A 20,865-nucleotide genomic window follows, 5' to 3' on the forward strand; every position below is an offset into this window, starting at 1 on the left:
TCCTAACAGACTTGGGGAGGGGGTATGTGCAGCTGGCTCCTCTTTTAAATAAGGCAACGTCCTGGGAGATGGGGTCCCCGGGGCCATAACAGGTCTCAGAAGGAGGGACTGCGCAGCTCCCTCCCTTTATAATTTGGCCCCAGAGTGGGGTCAAATAAGGCTCTGAATGTAAATAAGGCTCCACCTTGGGGGCTAGGGTCCCTGCAACCTATTTGGGTTTGTAGGGGGGCTGTACACCACCTTTTTTTATTGTATTTGTCCCCAGGGTATGGGGTCTCTAAGGGACTTTAAGGCTCAGGTTGGGGGCTGCACACCACCTCCCCTTAGATTTTGACCCTGGGGGAGGGTCCCCATGGCCCAAAAAGCTCAGGGAGGGGGCCTCTCGTCCTTCTCCCATGTTTAATTGTATAATTTTTTATAAAACACAGCCCCAAGGCATGAGATCCCCCGGGGCCTAGCAAGGCTCAGGGAGGGGGAGGCACACACGTGGCCCTCCTCCCTTCTATAATGTCATGGAGCCACAGTGATGGGGTCTCCGGGACCAAATAAGGAATGGGGAGTAGGTCCACGTGGCCCCCTGCCTCTTTAAAAATACAGATGGCACTGGGGAATGGGTCCCCAAGCTTGAGTAGACTCGGGGAGAGAGATGCTGCGTGGCTACCCCACCCCGGAAGACCAACCCTACACTGTGCACATCATAGGATGTGCATGCATAGGGTTGACAGCCTGCTGGGTGTTTGCCCACAGGGCCTGGTGGCAGGCTAAGCCCTGTGGCTAACCCCCGCTGCGCACACAGCCAAAGGTTGTGCACAGCGTGGTGTTGGCTGCCTGCTGGGGTTTTGGCCTCAGGCCTAGTGGCAGGCTTAGCCTTGTGGCCAACCCCACACTGCACACGGCTGAAGGTTGTGCACGCCGTGGGGTTGGCTGCCTGTGGGGGTTTTGCTATAGGGTCTGCACACAGAGTTACTCTTCAATACAAATATTTATAACATGTTCAATACCTCTACACACCACTGATGCAGTAGGAGCACATGCATTTTCTAAACACTTACACGCATTTTCGAGACACCGGCTCCACAAAATGAAGTAGAAAAGTAGTATGGTAGTTACCCGCCACTATGTACACTATAAAAAAACTAACACACTCATTGGATGATGCCATCAATGATGTAATCAATTATGTCATTTGAAATGTCATAAATAGTGTCATAGAACATGTATATTGTGATATAATATGTGAGGTCATAAGCGGTGCACGGCGATGGCACAAGTCATAGTAACCTCTGCTAAATACAACCAGTGAATTTCTGTGTTTTTTTGAGTTCAGAACGTTAATGTTGTCACTGACATATTCACCAAACTATAACGTCACCTTAACCTTTGTTTTTTTTTCAGTGAATATAGATATGTATAGGTGTTCGTGTGTATAAAAAACTTTTGTAGGTGGCCCCAGTACTTTTGTCTGTGGCCCAATGTTTGCCCTTCTCAAAGTTCCCTTTTAGAGGTGTCACTCACTGAAAGTGACAGATGGTGAGGTATTCCAACAAGCCAGAAACATCAGCTGGCACAGCCAGTGTTCTAAAAAAAAAGGGCAGTGTGTGTAGCCAGGCAGTAAGCCCCATTCGTTTCTACAACTGAGACCACCACCCCTTTTGCTTATGTTGATTTTCTAACCTCTCAGAACTCTTCTCCATGAAGTTTGCTAGATCTCTAGCCCTAAAATGACTAGAATGGTGTAAATAGTCAGGAATATTGAAGAGGAAAGGTTTCACATCTGACACATGGTCTCTTCTTTCCACATGAATAGATGCATTTATAATATCAATTCTGGAAAGCAGTGAAAGAATTAGGATGTTTTTTACCTGTAATTAAAATCCTCTTGGAAACAAGCAGAGCGAAGTTCAAGCTGTTCAGGGACAGGATGTTATAAAGAATAATGGCCCAGAAGTTGGCAGCACCGAAGAGGCCCCTGATTCTCCGAGACATTGCTTCTGACATGTTGGCCTATCAATGACATAAAATGAGAGATTAAGAGGACAGTGCAAGCAAATTAAAATCAGTGAACACATGTAATATTTGATATTTAAAATGCATAGGCAGGGCATCTGGAACTATGCAATTTTGTGACTGTGGAGTTTTCCCCAGAATTTTGGATTTGTCGCATTTGCCACACAATCCATCATCTGCTGCAGAATCTGCAGATTTTAAGGAAAAAATTTTTCTAGCACAAATGGATGAAAAGTTATTAAACATGCGGTGACACAGGTTGCTGCACAGTGGAAGGCCCCTTCGCAAAGGTTCAACAGTCACCTTTCTGTTGCTTAATGATGTATTTGAATGTTAAACTGGTATTAATAAGGTGAAACTTTTGCCCATGAAGTATTAATATGTGTACAAATTAAAATAGACTGGTCTAATGGTGTCACAAAATGTGACGCATCACGCTGCATAATTTGCCTTTTGATGCCTCATAATTTAGTCAACCCTACCACATAATTTGATCCTTCCCTGCCGCATAATGCCAGTGGCCTTTAGTATAAGGTGTCCATTTACCGAGGGAAAGGGTGTCCTGGTGCTGGCGAAGGAGACAGTATGAGGAAACTGAGGAGCATTACAGAGAAAATAGATTATTTTTTTATAGCAGTTTACTAAATCTGAGTAGCCCTTTTGTGATCTAATTTTAAAGGGAAGAGCATCCTAAGCCTTAGCTTTGATGACTGAGAAGGTTCGGCCACCAGTAGGTTCCTTTACATATCTGGGGACTGATATGAAGCAGTAGCGTACCACGAGATCATGGCAGAATGAGGGGAGGGGTCCCTGAGTCTATAGTAACTCACACTCATTGGCTTTGAGTTGAATTGGGTAACCCGGATTGGTGGAGTGACCCTTGAAGCAATATATGCAGAGACTAATTAAGACCTGTGTTTCACAATGGGGGGTCTGTGGATGTCATTAAGACAAAAGCAAAGTTCATTCAATTTCCTTATCTATTGATAGTCATGGCAAAGAATTAATACGGCTCCCTGTAGGTTGCATGGAGGATGGCTACAACCTCTATACTCTGCGAGTCGTAATTACCGCAAATATTGCTGACCTCTTCGCAAACAAAATGGCGAGTTTCAATCATATTTCTGAACATCGCTTCATACCGTACCAGAGAGCAGTCCATTTAAGAGACAAAAGCTTTCCCAAAACAAATGCAAGTAACACATTTGGCCCACTGAGATATGAGGAAATATAATTTTCTAACCACATCATGACTGATTACAGTGCTTAAACTCAGCATCAAAGAGTGTAATTACTAGCCACAATTTACTTACTTACGAATCTTTCATACTATACTAGCCAAGTGGCCGCATTGCGCCCCCTGCCGCCCTAGTGCAGGGTACCATGGTTGGATCCTGTTGGAAAGGGGCCACTTCTAGAGAAGAGGTTTGTCCTAAGGGCATGTCGGATGTGACATGAGGGGATATTGGCAGAAGGTATTCTAAGCTATGGAGAGATCACAGTACTCCGCATATCCTGACAGTCCAACACGTTCAAAGTGTAAAAGAGACTAATCTAAAACGGTCATTATGGTAAAATAGACTGAGAGACTTTGATGGTTTGGATGCTTCAAGGAAAAGTGAGGTTCTCCCTGAAGTTGTATAAAAGGCAATAGAGAAAGGACTGAGTCATATTGAGTATGGTGGAGATGCGAGGCATCTTGCAAACAAACAACAGTTATCAAGCCCGTCAAATTCACAGTTCCCCAACCTCATCTAGACGCGGCGCAACTGCTGAGTTTCCACCAGTGGAGCTAACTGGCTGCAAAGTCAGAATCCTTTGACCAAGTGGCACTTCTGCCACTGGTCTGCCCAGTCACAGTGGCAATCACTGCATCACATTTAGGATGGGGCGATAATCATTGGATTTTTCTGTCTGGGTGGCCGTCCTGGGCAGGGAAATAAAACAATGGCCTGGACGCAAAGGGTAAAAATTCTTTGCACATCAGTGTTGTAGATTTTTATTTTCCTATAATAAATTTCACCTTTGGAAGTTTGTTTTTAAAGACAAAAATGTTTGCTGGCAAGCAAAACAAGCAACGAGTTTGAGCTATTGACATTGCAAATGGCAATGCCTTTTATTCTTGTTTTCGTTTTTAAAACATAAATAAAAGGCATTGTCATTTGCAATGTCAATAGCTCAAACTCGCATAAATGTGAGACCTATTTATAACGGCTGTCCTGCAGTTCCCCCAGAGCACAAGCAGGCATCCAATTCTATCAGGACAGCTGATCGCAGCAAAAAGACAGAAGTGACTGCCTGCTTGTGCCCTGGGGGGACCCGACATTAAAAAAAAAAACACGGGAAGCGGCATGTTGTTGCTATGGCAACAAAATGGCGTGGGACTGTCCACAGACACGTGCATGCTGTTTGCAATGGACAAATAGCGAGAGCAGCCATCTGTGTCCATTTCAGACGCGTGCATGAGAGTCCTTGCAGAATTGATTCCAAAAGGTGCTCTCCTGGCTAGAGGAGGGCATGCGCTGCTTTCACCAGGCGAGACCTAAAAACATGGCACCCCTTTAGCAAGTTGTTTTACCTTCAATGCAATGCCGTGGTAGAGGTTGCACTGAAGGCAATGCGATCTCAAAATATGACAGGCAGACTTCCAGAGAAGCAGAAGCGGGGGCCTCCATGATCCTGGTTGGCTGCCCACCATGCTATAAATGAGTTAGTGTCTGCACATCCTCTCTAATAGAACATGGTTACGCTCTGACTTTCCACTTCCTATCTACCTGCATACTCAGAGAAGCCTTTCAGGTAAAATGAGCACTCTCCTAAGCATGTTTTAGTGATATATTGCGTCTTTAGTGATGTTTACAGTCTTGTTCTTGATAGGTTCCAGGATGGAGCGGCCTAGTGCCTGCGATATAGTGAGCCTGTGTACTGTTACTATTTTGCTCATATTCAGGGAAATGGTGTTATACATTGTGTTCAACATGCTAATAGTATACATGGTCTCCTCTTTGTTGGCAGCATTTCCTCTTGTGGACAAACCCATGTGTCCTGCAACTGTCACAGAGTTTTTGCAAGTGTAGGTGTTATCGCCTTTCCTGGGAGACCAATCTGAGTAGAAATTGAAGTAATATGGGCCAGATGTACAACCCTTATTTTACGGCCGCAAACGGGTGATCGGCCCGTTTGCAACCGCAAAAAAGGTTCCAGGCATGTACAAATCTCTTTTGCGAGTCACTGACTCGCAAAATAGCATTTGTGACTCTCGCTATTAGGAAGGGGCATCCCTTCCTAATAGTGAGTCACCATGCCATGTACTGTTGTTTTTCAACCGCATTTAAGGGTCGCAAAACATTCGCAGTTTACCACCTACTTTAAGTAGGTGGTAAACCACTCCCAAACAGGAAGGGGTCCGCAGGTGATCCCTTTCCCTTTGTGAGTGTGTCCCAGGGACCATTGCCTGCCCTTAAAAAATGTAACTGAAAAGTTTAATTATTTTTTTTAATGCATCCCGTTTTTCTTTAAGGAAAACAGGCTGCTGTTAAGAAAAAGACCTGCTTTATTAAAAAACAGTCACAGGCATGGTGGTCTGCTGACCCCAGCAGGCCACCATCCCTGGGAGTGTTAGCCATTCCCAATCGGGGCGCAAATTGCGACAGCCTCGTGAATATTCATGAGGCATGGATTTGCGACCCCATTGGGAATCGCATACAGTGTCAGAGACACTGTTGTACATTATGTTTAGCAAGTTGCGAGCCACAATTTTGCGCAATTTGCGACTTGTCAAACTTAATGGTCATACATCTGGCCCTATATACTTTCATATCCATTTCAGCACTTTGAGAACCTCAGTCGCCACCACATTATTTAATGTCCTTTATCCTGAATCTAACTCCATCACCTCCAAAATGGTTTCACAGGTTGTCGTTCCCCACCTTTTCCTATTCAACCGAAGTATACAAAAGATTACACTGATCCTATGGATGGTGGACATTAAATATTGATTCCCAACTTTCATGTGACCGTATATTTTTCCAGCCATTTTCCATGATCCCATGTGATATATATATATAAACACACACACACACACACACACACACACACACACACACACACACACACACCTTTAACATCTGCAACCATAGAATAATTTTTCTTGCACAATCTATGGGGCACATGCATCAACATAAGGAATTGCGATTCCTAAATAGCGATTTTTAAGGAATCACTATTTAGGAATCACAATTCCTTATGCATGTAGGAATCGAATTACATTCCTAAACATTACCAAATAGCGATTCGCAAATTGCGCATCGCTATTAGGTAATGTCACTCCATTCATTCCTATGGGCCTATAGGCCCATGGGTATGAATGGGAATGCATTCGCAAATTGCGATTACCAAATTGGTAATCGCAAATTGCAAGTGCAATTTCAAGGGTGCCAGGGTGCGTAAGGCCCCCCCTGATGCATCCCCCCAAAAGGTAAGTCTTCACATGTGGTGCACAGACATGCCCTTGTGTGTGAGCCACATTTCTCTTTGAAAAATGCACTTTTGTTGATGGTTATTAGCGTTTCCTAAATGTGCAGTCTGCATTTAGGAAAGGCTTGATGCATCACATTTAGGGAATCACAAATTGCGATTCCCTAAATGCATTTGCAATTTAGGTAAGTGCAAAAAATTGCGATTACCTAATTTGCAAATGGAAAGCCTTTGATGCATCAGAAAAGGCCTTTTCCCCCTGGCAAACAGGCCGATTCTGCAAATCGTCCCGTTTTCAAGGGAAAAAATGCTTGATGCATGTGGACCTATGATTATTAAGTCATTATCCATTAATTATAGCTGAACAGCTACAGCCCACATCAAACTTGGATGAACCCCAGCCCCTATATCCTGAAGTGCGCCAGATCTCTTGATTTCATTTTGAGCAAGTAACAAGAACCTGAACCTTCATGCTCCTATCATCTCACTAGAAAGAGGGACACAATTTCAAAGCGAACTCTTTGAGGAATCAAACCTTTAATCCTGGACAAGTCGATCAATCTTCTGTGGTTGGACTAAGGTAACTCCCTTTACATCAGAATTCCAAAAATACGCCATGCTCCTCTCAAAGCACCCCTAGGCTGTTCTTCTAGCCACTGCCTCAGGAAAGTGGACGACTGCTGCCTCTGTCTTCAGCTCCATGAAATAGATGGCAGTAGGTGCAAAAACAGAAAGAGAGATAGGAAAGAAAGAAATAGGAAGAGAATGGGGGTTGGGATGAATATTTTTACAGGGGAGGGTGTTGGTTTCCAGTCCAGACCTGCGCTTAAGTGGTTTCACATAGAAGCCAGGAGTATCCTCAAACTAGCTTGCATCACTCATAAGGCAATGCTTCGTGCTGCTCCGAAATGTCTTTTCCACAAATTATCTAAGTAGAATAAAATCACTTTTGGACCTCTAAATCCCTTCTTCTCGAAGTGCTAGCCTTGAGAAAACAAAAACTCTAAGGGCTAGATGTACGACCATTGGAATTTGTGACTCACAAATTGTGACAAATTGAGAGTCGCAATTTGCGAGTTGCAAAATCCAATGTACAACAGTGTCTCAGACACCGTTTGCGATTCCCAATGAGGTCGCAAATTGCATGCCTCATGAATATTAATGAAGCTTTCGCAATTTGCGACCCATTGGAAATGGGTTTCACTCCCAGGCATGGTGGCATGCTGGGGTCAGCAGACCACCATGTCTGGGACTGCTTTGCCAATAAAGTAGTTTTTTAAAAAATGCAGTCCATTTTCCTTAAAGGAAAACGGGATCATGGCCGGACTGGCCAGCCGATCAAGCGGGCAACGCTCCGGGAGGTCTTGACCCACGGAGGCCGGTTTCGGCACCCGGGAGTCCGTTCTTTGTCCTCTCAAGTAGCGGTGCAACTTATGCGGTCCCATAGTATTTTGCAATTGCTGCCCGTTTTAATTGTTTGGAGCTGTTTTAGGACGCACACACATGCCTGTACATGCGCACTGAAAACAGCTACCTTGGCACTTGTCCTCATTGAATGAGAGCACAGGAAACAGAAAATGATGACAAAAAGCGGATGGCAGGTAAAACAGCCAGACTCCTGCACTCCCTTATCATTGTGCCTATGGTAGGTATGTGACTCAAGTATATAGGCAGGCATTGGTGCTAGACACACACATTCCTGGATGGGTGTGACTCAGGGCGTGGGGAGGTGCTCGGGGCAGGTTTGCCTGCCAGTACAGTGAAGAGTGCATGCGAGCCACGCTTTAAAATGAAATGAAAATCCCTTGATTTAAAGCACATGCGGTCAGTCAGTCGCTGACACTGTGCAGCAGGTTCAGCAGGTTCAGGCTGCTCCAGCCTCCCACAGCCCTGCAGCATCAGGGGCTCTCACTGCTGGCCTGGTGGTCTCACTAAGGGCTAGGAGAGCTCTTTGAGAGTCTCAGGCGAATACTACCATCTGTGCAGCAAAAAACACACCGGCAGTCCTTGTTGGTTCAGGGACATTTGTGCAGCCTCCCTCCCTCTTGTATGAAAGGCCACTCCACAATGGAAACAGGCCTCTCATCTGTGTGACGGGCTCTGAGCAGACCTCAGGCCTTTCTTCTGTTCCCTTGAGCAGAAGTGACCTTTTCCCTTGTGGCCTGGTACACCATTTTCACAATTTTTCCCAACATTTCTTGGGAGAAATACTCCCCAAACCCCACCTTGTAGCTGTTGAGCTCGCTCATTGTGCACACCTGCTGCACGCAGCATGGGGGCTGGTCTGACAACATTTTCCAGGGCTACATTTGGTTCCCAGTCCGGCCCTGAACGGGGTGCATTTAAAAAATAAAAATGAAACATTTCAGTTTAATTTTTTAAGGGCAGACAATGGTCCCTAAGACCACTGCCAGCTCTTAAAAAATATTTGCGCATCCACTCCCAAAGGGACAGGGGTCCCCTGGGGACCCCCTTCCGGTCTGCAAGTGCTTTACCACCCTTCTTTTTTTTTTTAAATTATCTTTTTATTTATTTTCAACAACAGTGCATCGGTACAAATCATGCATCTTCACCATAGTGGTTTCTCCAATACAATGTTTTCACTTTTACATCCACATATAAATTAAGCGGGGATCGTTACAGTTCACTACATCCATACAATGTCTGATCATCCACAAGATACCTGCTATCTGAAAAGCTACAGATCATGGTACAGCAAATGACGGAGGTCTGGAGGCCGCATAGCTGCTAGTCAGGAGGAGGAGCAGACACCACCTCTGCTGTCAACTGGGCCATAAGCGTTCGCCTATCTCTCTGCAGCTCCACCGTCGGGGAGATGCAAATGTCCCCTCTGTACTTATTCCATTTTCCCCATTTATGGTCCCATTTCCTGGGGCATCCTCGACCCTTGAACACCGTCTTTTCGGCAATCATTGCGGTATCCATATCCTTTGCCCAATCACCCAAGAGCGGAACCGCATCCACCCCCCATTTCTGTGCAATGTTTCGCTTCGCAATGATGAAGCCCATTGAGGCCCAAGCCTGTTCAGCCTGAGGAAGGTCAGTCGCCCCCCAAATATTAAGCAGGCAGGGGTGAGGAGATAGCTTTAGGGACTTGTAACATGTCCTCTCGAGTTGGCGGGCAATCCTTTTCCAATATCACTGGATTTGTGGGCATTCCCATATTATGTGAATAAAGGTATCCAATTGATTGCAGCGCCGAAGACAGAGCGGGTCAGGGCATTTACCTAATTTAAACAGGAGCTTAGCATCAAAGTAGACCCGATGGGGGATTTTGAGCTGGAGGAGCCGCATGGGGATGGCCACCTCCAGAGAGGAGACCAGTGCATCTCGCCAGTCATCGTCCTCCATCATTCCCAGGTCTTTCTCCCCGCCCACCCTCAACTTCTGCATCGGATCTACCCGGTTATTAACCAGTTTCTTATAAGTAAGTGAGATGGCCTTGTGGTCCATGGGGTCCAATAACAACTGGTCCTCCAGGGGGGAAGAGTCAGGGAGAGGGGCACCCTTTGGCAGGGCAGACGAAACAGCATGACTTACCTGCAAATACCTAAAAGTCTCGGATTATGCCAGTTGGTATTTAGTCTGGAGTTCACCAAATGTGGCCAATTTCCCTGATTTACTACCCTTCTGAGAAGGGTGGTAAACTGCGAGTCTTTTGCAGTCGCAAAACATTCATACATAGGTTTTGGAGTCGTTATTGGGAAGGGACGCCCTTGGCACGCCCCTTCCTAATAGCGAGTCGCTAACCCTATTTTGCAAGTCGCTAATTGATTAGCGACTCACAAAATAGGGTTAGTACATTGGGTAGACCTATTTTGCAGTTGCAAAGGGGCCAAAACCCCCTCTGCGACTGCAAAAAAAGTCGTTCATCTGGGCCTAAATCTTTGGCAGGAAGTGCGCATTGGGTGTGGAAATCTTAGCCACCACGTCTTGGGGTAATCCTTTCTTAGCAGACTTTGCGTTTACATAATTACACAAGATTCTGCAAAAATTCGGTGAAATTAAACAAAACTATGTAAAATGCAAAACTGGAATTTAGCGCTATATTTTAGCATTAAAAAGCGTCCTCTCGTCTGTTGTGGAGGTGAGGATTTAACCCTAAAAAGATAGCTCCAAAAAATCACATGTGCCAAAAGCGACAGTCAGAAGCGTTCCAGAAATTCCGATGCCCCTGGACATGGCATAAAGGAGCCACTTAGTGAATTTTGCATAACAAGTGGAATGCGAAATTCACAAAATTAAGCAAGATTACACCGGTTTAAGAGAAATTATGTCTGGGTCAAATATGAACCATTGTCAATGTAGATAGGTTAACTCTGTACAATTTCTTTTTAAATAACCCCATACATTTGAAGTGATCAAGAAGGTAACTAGGACAATTGACATTTTTGAAGATTGGCCTTGTATTTTGACTTGTTATAAGGATGAGCCATATCCAACCCACAAGCAGGATTTTCTATACGTTCTCACTCTTTTTACTTGTTTGCCGCAATGTGAACCAGCTGGGCTTCAAGAATTCCCAATGGTTAACTTTAAATATCCGACTGTATTAGTATACATACGATATGGGGGAGCCCTTCTTACCTCCATACGAGCAAATGGTTGCAACTGGAAAAATTTCTGTACCCAAAGCTCAAAGTTTAGACCAAAACAGTTGAAAACGGACCAGATGTAAACAATTTCACAAGGGCCGAGCCACAGGGTGGTGACGGCAAAGGTGGACACGGTGGCCAGCAGCTCCTTCACAATGTTATCGTGATTTTCTCCAAGGAAGTCATAGACATACCTAGGGAATGATACAAGAGATACTTGGTTAGCGCTTAGGTTTCAAGGAGCTACAGAGCGACCTTTACTTGCATGAAGTGCAATCAGTGAATGTGTGTGGAACGCCTTCAACAGAGACAACGTATGGAGGACAGGCTGACTGACATTTGACCTCATCGCACAAATATTAACATTAGTTCTGTGCACAGAACTGCAACTTCATAGCTTGGTCTAGAGGTAAACTACTTGAAAAATAAAACAGAATAAGCATTTTTGTAGATTACATTTGACAGATTTGTAAGATTTTTATGTTGTGTTTCAGTCACAGTTTTAGACATTTCCATGCGCTTTAAAATTGAGTGTTAGTACCACTATATTCAGTATATTCAGAATCGGGGGTGACGGGCCGGCGGGGAGGCGATTCTGGGGAAAGAAAAAGTAAATAACTCTTACCTCTTTGCTGCGTCTCTCTCCTCTCCCTGCGTCTTTCCTGTTCGCAACTCCCTGTGCCGGAACTGGAAGCACCCACGCTTCCAGGCTCCACTGAGCCAATCACTACGCTGCAATGTAGCGTTGTGATTGGTCTGAGTGCTGTGGTTCAGCATTCAGATGGTGACTGAGGGCCTGGGCATGTTCTCCACCCAGGCTGTAATGCATCCTGGGTGGAGAACATGCAAAGTGCGCATGAACATTTGGCCCGAGACAGCCGGCCAAACATTCAGGTGCACGTTACAGAGTGCCCACTACTCCTCTCTGGATCTGAGAGCCGAGCAGCCCCGCCCGCCCTGCCAATCTGCCACACTGCCACAGCTTGGCAATGATAATAACATTGAATTATCATAATTTTATTTTTCCTTTATTTACACTGATTAAAAGCAGTGGGGTGACGTTCCTCTACCTTAGCGGTGGAGCCGGCACTGGTAACAGTCCTTCATTGTTCTTGGATGGGTGAAGGATTGTTTTGGTTTTAGCTGGATTTGAACCTGTAGCCTGAAGACCACTCCAAAAGTCAGCAGCAAGAGCATAACTCGCTAACTAATATGCTGGCAAGACAGCCCCACATTCAGGTGGACAGGGTCAGAGCAACTTTGCACTGTTTCCATGTAATTTTGAACAACTGCCACGCCATTTACACTGGTATTTGTACCCATGGTCAATGCAAAAAGCAACATTTGCACAACTTATCCAAAGCACTAACAGCATTTTATTTTTTTACTAATTGGCGTACACAAGCGTCGGTTCATGACAAGTACACAATTCCAACACTAGTGCAAAATTGCATGGTACCGGAGCAAAACTACCCAATATGTGTTTAATATAAGTAATCTGGACAGTGTTGTTGCACGTACAAACCTGCATTGTGTACATGTTCCTAATTTTATAGAGCATATGTTAAAGTCAATAGGCATTTAAGGGAAGATTGTTATTACTCTGTATTAAAGCTGCCAACAGGTATTTTGTTGGATGGACTCTCAATGATTAACGTGGTAGGCAAGGGTTTGGGTGTTGGTTACCGCTGCTGAAAAAACATGGGTATAAAAGATTTGCACTTTCAGGATCCTTGTTACGTCCTCTTAGGGGAAATAGAATGTTGCTTTGCCAACTGCACTTTTGTATGCTATGTATGCCTGATGGTTGTGTTGTGGGGAAGCTTAAGCTCATTACACGCGGCCTCAGATGGTGATGGTGACAAGCAAATGGTAACAACTAGAGTCCTGATTGGCTCACCAGGAAAAAATATTTCCAATTCTATAGGTCTGGTCTGTTTATTATGAAAAGTTCCAATAAAGGCAGCAGGCCTGACATATTGATTGTATTTATTGATTGTATTAAATATAGTATTTGTAGAGCACAACTTTCACTCCCTGAGAAGCATCTTGGCGCTATGCGGGTGAAAGCGGAGTTTCGCGACACCAGGAGGGAGGGAGGATGATGATAATATCGAATAAGTGCTTGGCACATTGCGTCAGTGGATGAGACTATCCACATTTTAAGATTTTTCTTAAACAGGTTCTCAGAGTCGATATATCTCATCTGTTTAGGGAGTTGATTCCAAGCCTTTGTTCCTAAGTCTTCAAAGGATTTCCCACCTTTGGTCTCACACCTAAATGTAGGAGGTTTAAGAAGATGAGCTGAGGATGATTTCAAGGTGCGGGAGGGGATATGAGGAGTGAATCTGGAATCTAGGTATTTGGGAGCTATTAATCTATATGCTCTGAAGGTTAGCAAGAGTATTTTAAATAAAATTATCTTGTGCATAGGGAGCCAATGGAGGGCATTGAGGGCAGCTGAGGCAGAGGAGTGACGTGGCAGTTTCAGCACGAGCCTAGCAGCTGTATTCTGCCCTACCTGCAATTTTTGAAGCGTTTGTTTAGATGTGCCTGCATACAGACTGTTACAATAGTCTAGTCTGGAGGTAATTAGTGCAACGGCAACTGTCTTTCTAGCTGCAAGTAGGAGGTATTCAAATAATGTTTTTAAGGATTTTATCAGGTTGAAACATGCTCTGGCCACTGAAAGAGTTTGTGGCTTAATGGATAGAGCAGCATTACATTTTACCCCTAGATTTTTTACTACCATGATGGTGTTAGGCGGAGGAGGTCCGGAAACTAGCCACCATGTTATCAGATTGAAGGTGCTGGTCTTACCTAGGAGCATGATCTCTGTTTTTTCCGTGTTGCATTTTAGATGGTTGAATTGCAGCCACTGAATTACCTCAGTTACACAAGGTTTGAAGTTTGACTCTTAGCTTTTGGATGCTTTGTCCAGTTCCACGATAAGTTGTGTGTCACCTGCATATGATGTCGTTTTGATGACAAAGGAAGAGATTAACTCAATGTGTGGGGCCATATATATGTTGAACAATAATGGGCTAAGAGCAGAGCCCTGGGGTACCCCTGAGGTGGGGCTTTTTTCTGGTGATAGATCCTAGAACTACTGTTTGACTGTGATCAGTGAGAAAAGATTAGAATGGGTAGCGGTAAGGTGTGTTAAAAATGACCAAGGGATCCAAAGCAAGAACTAGAACAGACTGCAGCTAAATAGACCAATATATCTATTCTATGCTCAAACCACGTTTTTATCCTTGACAAAAGGATCCTATTATTAATACCTAGTTCTAGCTTCGGATCCCCTTAATCATTTTTAACACACCTTACACTTACCCATTCTACTCAAATTTTTTGCCATTCACTCATGCACCTTAAATCTGCGGGAAAGAAAAGATCTCCGGCAAAGAGCCCCGTCGAAGGGCCTATTGGGCATTGCAGCGCCTTGATCTATATCGTGCAAACAAAGGACAATCATTGTGAAGGTAAGTGCAAAACATAATGTACAAATAGAGCCATGACCGAAGCAAAAGCTTAAATGTTAATCATTACCGAACAAGGAAACCTCAAAGGGTTGAGCTGAAATCTTGTATTTGATGGGACAGACAACAGCGAGCAGCCCTGTAAGATGGTTCATTAGGGAGCTATTTACAAGCAGAAAATATCTCCATGAATATACTCTGTAAATCCCTTGTCCATTCAAAGACCCAGAAACAAGGGCTGCATGTGCATGTTTCAAGGATCTTGCATGAGGGCACTTCAATAAGCAAGCCTAGTTTAGAAACATTATCAAGCATATTCCGAACCACATCACCTCCTGTATTGTGAAAAAGTTCTTTAACCAATGTTGTTCTGTCTGCTCAGATAGTCATGAAATCCATCTGCTCTGGACTCCCCATTGTCTCTAGTCAATGTTCGACATAGGTGTATATATCACCGAAGGCTGTCGTCATCACAGCTTTTTATTAGACAAAATGGCTGCACTCTGGATAACAGTATGACTGATTCTTCCTTCATATAACCAATGTTCTCCCCACCTGCTAAGGAATATCACAAACCTCCCTCCCCATATCTATTCTCATTAATCATCTAGTCATTAAGTTGTGATCAGTGTTGACCCTTTCAAACTTGTTCTACTCTTCAAAAACCTTTTCCTGGACTTCAAATTCCACTGCAACCGCTGTCTAATATCAAAGTTACAACATCCAACAAAGCTGTTAGCGAACGCAGTCAGATAAGTGGTCAGTCTTGCTTACACAGAAAACTGATTCTGGATTTTTCTCTTTGTTTTGTTTGCAGGCAACCTACACAGAGCAGCAAATACTTAAGGTGCCAGAGCACTGATCCAATCAAATCTGTGAGATGGCTCTTACAATTTCAATCATGAGTTCCAAGAAATGTGAACTATTTATGGTTTGGAATTGCAGCTCTAACTTGGCTTTGTTCTTCTTTGTTCAATAATTCTCAATCAGTTGCAACTATACCTTTTTTCAAAAAAATCCTTTTTAATTCTTCATGTCGAGTATCCAGAATACATTCTTGTTACCCATCCCATTAAATCTGTGTATCCAACTGTTAGTACTTTTCATTGCTTCCTTTGGTTTCCTCTAGTCCTATGTGGAAAAATGCAGACCATGAGCCATTGAAATGGGGCATATCTAGTCTAGAAGCAGTCAGTGGATGGATGCTTGTCACCTCGCTCAAACTGAAAGCAGCTAAAACCAACATTATTTTTCATTGGTGACACTGCAGAACTGTGGACATTGGACTCCTGATCTCCATTGTTAGGGGCTTGACCCACACCAGCCTGTGTATGAAAATCAGCCCTTGTAGATGAAGCTCCACTCTCAATGGGAACTTATTTGAGAATTGTTTTTTCTTTATATGTTTTCCACTTAATGCTTCTGTAGAGTCCTTCCTCAACATAGTCACCATGATTCCACGAGCACTCATGCATTAAGACTGGTCTATGCTAATAGAGTGCCCTTGAGCATGACCTAACACTCTATATCCAGTTGATATGTTGGCTACAATGAGTAAAGAATGCTGTGGCAAGGCTTTTGTAAGGGACTAGTCATCTGAAGCATATCCCACCTACAGTGGCACAACTTCAATGGCTCTGAGAAGACAGTCACTTGAAACTCAAAGTTCATCGCAATGAGCAGACAATTTATCATTTGCAAAGACTGAAATGTCGATCTTTAAAATGTATTTTCTATGCACTTGATAGTGAGTTGAGATCTTCAAGGAACTAACCGTTGGTTGTTTCTAGTGACTGCAAAGCAAATTCTGTCTGAAAACTCTTTTCTGTCCCAGTTCTAAAACTCCAGGAGGTCCTCTCTTTCTAAGTCAATGCCACAAGACCACCTCAGTTTCCAACCATTCATTATGAACTTTTTCTTCATTCAATGTTGAACTTCTTGTTCTGGAGGTGTTTCGGTCTACTCGTGCAATAATACTAATTCGGAAGAGGTGTGGCACAGCGGCCAAGGCAGTTGACTCTGGAACCCGGGGGCTCACAGTTCGATCGCCGGCGGCAGATCAGCCCAGCACCATGTGACTCTGGGCAATAGCTCGCTTAATCTTCCCGACGGCCACCAGCGCCTTGACGCCCTCGGGTAATTGTTTGCGCTTTACAAATACTGGACATTTACATAATAATTGTTGGTAATTGAGTGCCCCTAACAACCCTAAATGTGGTAAGCAGTGTTGCTTTTTGGTTTTGATGTCACTCTTTCTTTTTGGAGTTGGGCCTTTGCACAGTACTAAGGAAAGGGAAGTCTCTTGGACTTTCCTCTTTGATGTTGAGAAAACTCTTTATGGAATGATTACGATTGTTCCACAGATGTACACAATACTTATTGGACCTACTAATAACCGATTCAATGGGGTATGGAATTTATTGGGGCGCGACAAATTCAGCCCGTTACACGTTTTCCCCAAAATGGCGGCTAACATGCAGGCTTTCGCACTATAAACTGAATTAAAATCTTCATGTTTCTGTATTTACTGGTCTTTTTCCCTCAATACATCTTGTTTGATTTGACCTGCCGAAATGTACCCGGAGCAAACTGTGGACATGCAAAGTTTGGGCACAGATTGAGAAAAATGTGTCCGAGAAGCTTAGTCGGCCTCTTTGAGTTGTTTGATCCTTCATTATTTTCTTTTTGACCATAACTCCTTATTCATTTTAATGATATCAGAGCATAAACACAAAGATGTTTTAAGGCATGGGCCCCAGCCTTTCAGGGGGCTGGGAGTCTGATAGAGCCAGCTCTGTTCTGTAGTGATTCTTCCCCTGATGACCTTGAACAGTTCTTAAACAGATTGTTTTAAATGCTGCTTTCCTTGAATTTATTTTTAATATGACCATGCAATATCCATAAAAAGCTTGTTTTAGATCAAAACAGGACCTTACATATGAGAAATAGGAGGAAGTCACAGTGATTATTTGCAATAATATCAGTGAGCTGCTGCTGCTGCGTTATAATGTTGAAAAAAGCATGTCACAATCCCTGAATATTAGATGCAAACAGATTTTGAATTTGGACCAGTGTGCCTGTGCACTGGCCAAAGAGGGCACGAAAGAGCTGCAACTGGATCATTAATTCAAAGCTGTTCTGAACAGGGGCCCCCAAAATACCTTTGGCCCAAGGCCCCAGAAATCCTTAAGCTGTCCCCTATAAAACATCGTTTCAAAGGAGTATCTAGCCTTTAATAGCCATGTCACTTCAATCAAGTTTGCACAATATAGAAATCGTACTTCCCAATCATTGTGATCCAGGAGTCGGTGAGAAATGTGGCAGTCGTTTAAACTAATAAATTGAACAAATCAAAAATTAACCTAGATAAGCCATTCGTCTAATAAGCAAACATTGGTCAATTGGTTACGATTACATGGATCACATTTGGAGCATTCGTAATTGGGGATAAAGACAACTAAGGGCACGATGGAGCAGCAGGGGTGCAGCAGGAAGAATGGTTGGATCAAGCCCCCAGTTTAGACAATAATGTGTAACATCTGCCCTTACCCCACAAGGCCGTGGGGGCATTAACCATTTGCATTACACGTTGATACGATGTATATCTACGGCTTCAAGGGGGTTGGTTGTCTGACTTGGCATCTAACTTTTCTAGGAACCTGTCCCACTGTCTGTACCAAGCTCTAAACCTCCTGCTGCCGAGGGGCCCGAGAGAGCATCATATTCTGAAGTGGCCCATTTTCATAGGTACCTCAGCCATTTCCCGAGGCTGCCGCCTTCCAGGACATCGCTATGCATCGGTTATAGGTCGACAAATCTACAAACATGTCTGATTGTTTTGGAGACTTTATTAAAACGCAGCCCATCTTTTTGTGGCTTAGAATCAGGACCAAAGCCAGACATCTTTTAATAGGGCTGTGCTTGCAGACTTCTTCACACTCAACCACTGCCTGAGTATTCCTTGGCTGAAGTAAAGACAGAATCTATGTTAAAGCATGGGACGGTGGGCTTGTTTACCTCTCCTAGCACTGCTTTAGCCAGCTATAATAGGACTTTGAAGTTTGCATTTTTAGAGGGATGCCTGGAGAACCGAATGCGGAGTGCTGTAGACAAACCGATGGTCCAGTCCTATATGGGGATTTGTCTGGTTAAAAGTCCTGCGCCATACTTAGTATGGGTGGGAAATTTACACCATAAATGTTTATTAATGAGACTCAGGCTTTGCACGGTGCACTTTCTTGCTGCCTTTCCATCACAAGGCACTTATTTTACACTACTCCCATAATGCCATTTGACGACCTTTCTCCACAGACTACCTTATATTTCCTCCTATTTTGTAAATTTTACTCGTTGCTGAGGAAATGCTAGTTGCTGCCCATTTTCAGGGCGGCCAACATTTGCTACTGCAGAGCTGCCTCTATTTACCAGCAAACCTCACCCATGATCAACGTTTGCTTTTTTGCAGCTACATAATATTGAACGCGCTATTAAGCAGATGGCTACAGTTCTTGTATGATGTTTTAGGAATTTTATGTGGTTATTATGAATTTTATCTTGATTTTTATGATAGATCTTCATACTTTCATCGTAGAACTGATCGTCCTCAATATGTTTGAGTTTCTGATTAGATAACCCAGGGGGACATAGCGGACCCCTAATGAGTTTCCTTTTAGGATTTCCTTTGAGGTTTTGGTCCATTGGTTTTATCTGAGCTTTGTTGCATTCTCTTTGATGACTGATGTTGTCTGAATATTTAATCCATTGCTATGAATTGGATGATTTTTATAATGTTTTTTAAGTATATATACTGTTTTGCTTTGTGCACTTTTATGGCTCAAATGAGCACAAATACAGTTGATATATGATATATGGTGCACACTGTTGAATCCAGTAAGAAAGTCTCTAGCTCTCTAGGGACCAGTCTCCATGCCAGCTCAAATAATCACCCTAGCACTTCCTCCCAGAAGGGCTCTATCAGCGGATAAAGTTTGCCTCCACTCCCCTACACCTGGACAGTTTGTCAAGGCCCCTGGGTACATTTGCCCTCTCCGCTTGGGGGTCAAGTAAGTCGGATGGAGTTAGCACCAAGATCCTTTATCAGATCAGTATGTATAGAATGTAATGTTATGTACATCTGCCAACTCCTCATTTGCCTGATATCCTACACAACAGTTTATGTTGCCACCATAAGTATGGGCACCCACATACTACTACATATGGCATATCTTGTAGTAATGCTTACAACTGAAAGAAATACAGAACTGTTAATAATTAAATGCTAACTGAAAATACATATTTGATGGATAAAGAAAAACAAGATGTTCCTTTTGCTCAGCACAGTTGGACAGAACACTTTTTTGGTATAAGTAGGAGCTGGATGGTTTCCCGACAGACTTCTGCAAAGCAACTCACAAGTACGCAATAAGATGCACTAGCATAAACACAGAAGAAACAATCTGACATTAACAGTTTACAAGAGAAAAATAATAACAATGTAGTCCCTGACTGTAGTTAAGAAAAGCAATAGAAACATCAGACACATACCAGACGAGAAATAGAGCAAAAACAGTAACAATTGTAAAAAGGAATGTGAAAACTAGGGACTGAAAGTTTACATTTTTACAGGACAATAAAACCTAGCTAAATTTCTCCTGTAGTCAAAATAATGTAGTCCTCCATCTTTGTTCTATCAATATGGCGCCCATTAGACAAGTGATAAAGCTAGAATACCTCGCATTTGCTTGCGCTCAGGAGAGGGGAAAGATAATTACAAAGTGAGTGCTTGCAATGTTCAACACTCCGTCCATCATTTCCTTTGGTTTTTGCTTTGTTCGCCATAAGTTGGCAGGGTATGCTCAGACATGAGTCCCTTGCTCACTTTGCCACTGGATTCAAGCAAGCCTGGCTGAAGACGGCTGAAATGCCAGAAACCGGTCCTAGGTAGCTTGTTTCCGGTCCAGGGAAGACATTGCTTGGCAGTTCGGGCTGGACTGTTCCCATGAGGCACAGGGTCAGACTGATTTACATATGGCCATGTCTGAACTGGGGTGGCAGAGTGGGCTAAAGAACGGTGATGGATTAAACCCAGATCAGTTGACTGGGGGTGAGTGCTTGCAATGTTCAACACTCCGTCCATCATTTCCTTTGGTTTTTACCACCTGTTGCCTCAGCCAGAGCTGCCAATGACAGCACCAATCAACACACTACTAGTCATCCTACTCATAAAAGTGTGACAATTACAGGGCCCCATAGCTATAAAACAACCCGGGTGGTAAGTATTAGTC

General features: G+C 43.6%; 1 protein-coding gene across 1 annotated transcript in view; it reads right to left on the bottom strand.

Annotated features, from left to right (window-relative positions):
* The window catches only part of HHATL (hedgehog acyltransferase like), a 135,218-nt gene that overhangs the window by 22,978 nt on the left and 91,375 nt on the right, over positions 1-20,865 (bottom strand). The window contains exons 10-11 of the mRNA XM_085628794.1: positions 11,092-11,293; positions 1,863-2,004 (exon numbers count right to left, since the gene is read on the bottom strand). Coding sequence (XP_085484920.1) covers positions 1,863-2,004; positions 11,092-11,293 — 344 coding nt within the window. The remainder of the gene's footprint in view (positions 1-1,862; positions 2,005-11,091; positions 11,294-20,865) is intronic.

This window comes from Triturus cristatus, chromosome 10 (genome assembly GCF_964204655.1).
Source record: "Triturus cristatus chromosome 10, aTriCri1.1, whole genome shotgun sequence".
In the NCBI taxonomy this organism is placed as follows: Eukaryota; Metazoa; Chordata; class Amphibia; order Caudata; family Salamandridae; genus Triturus; species Triturus cristatus.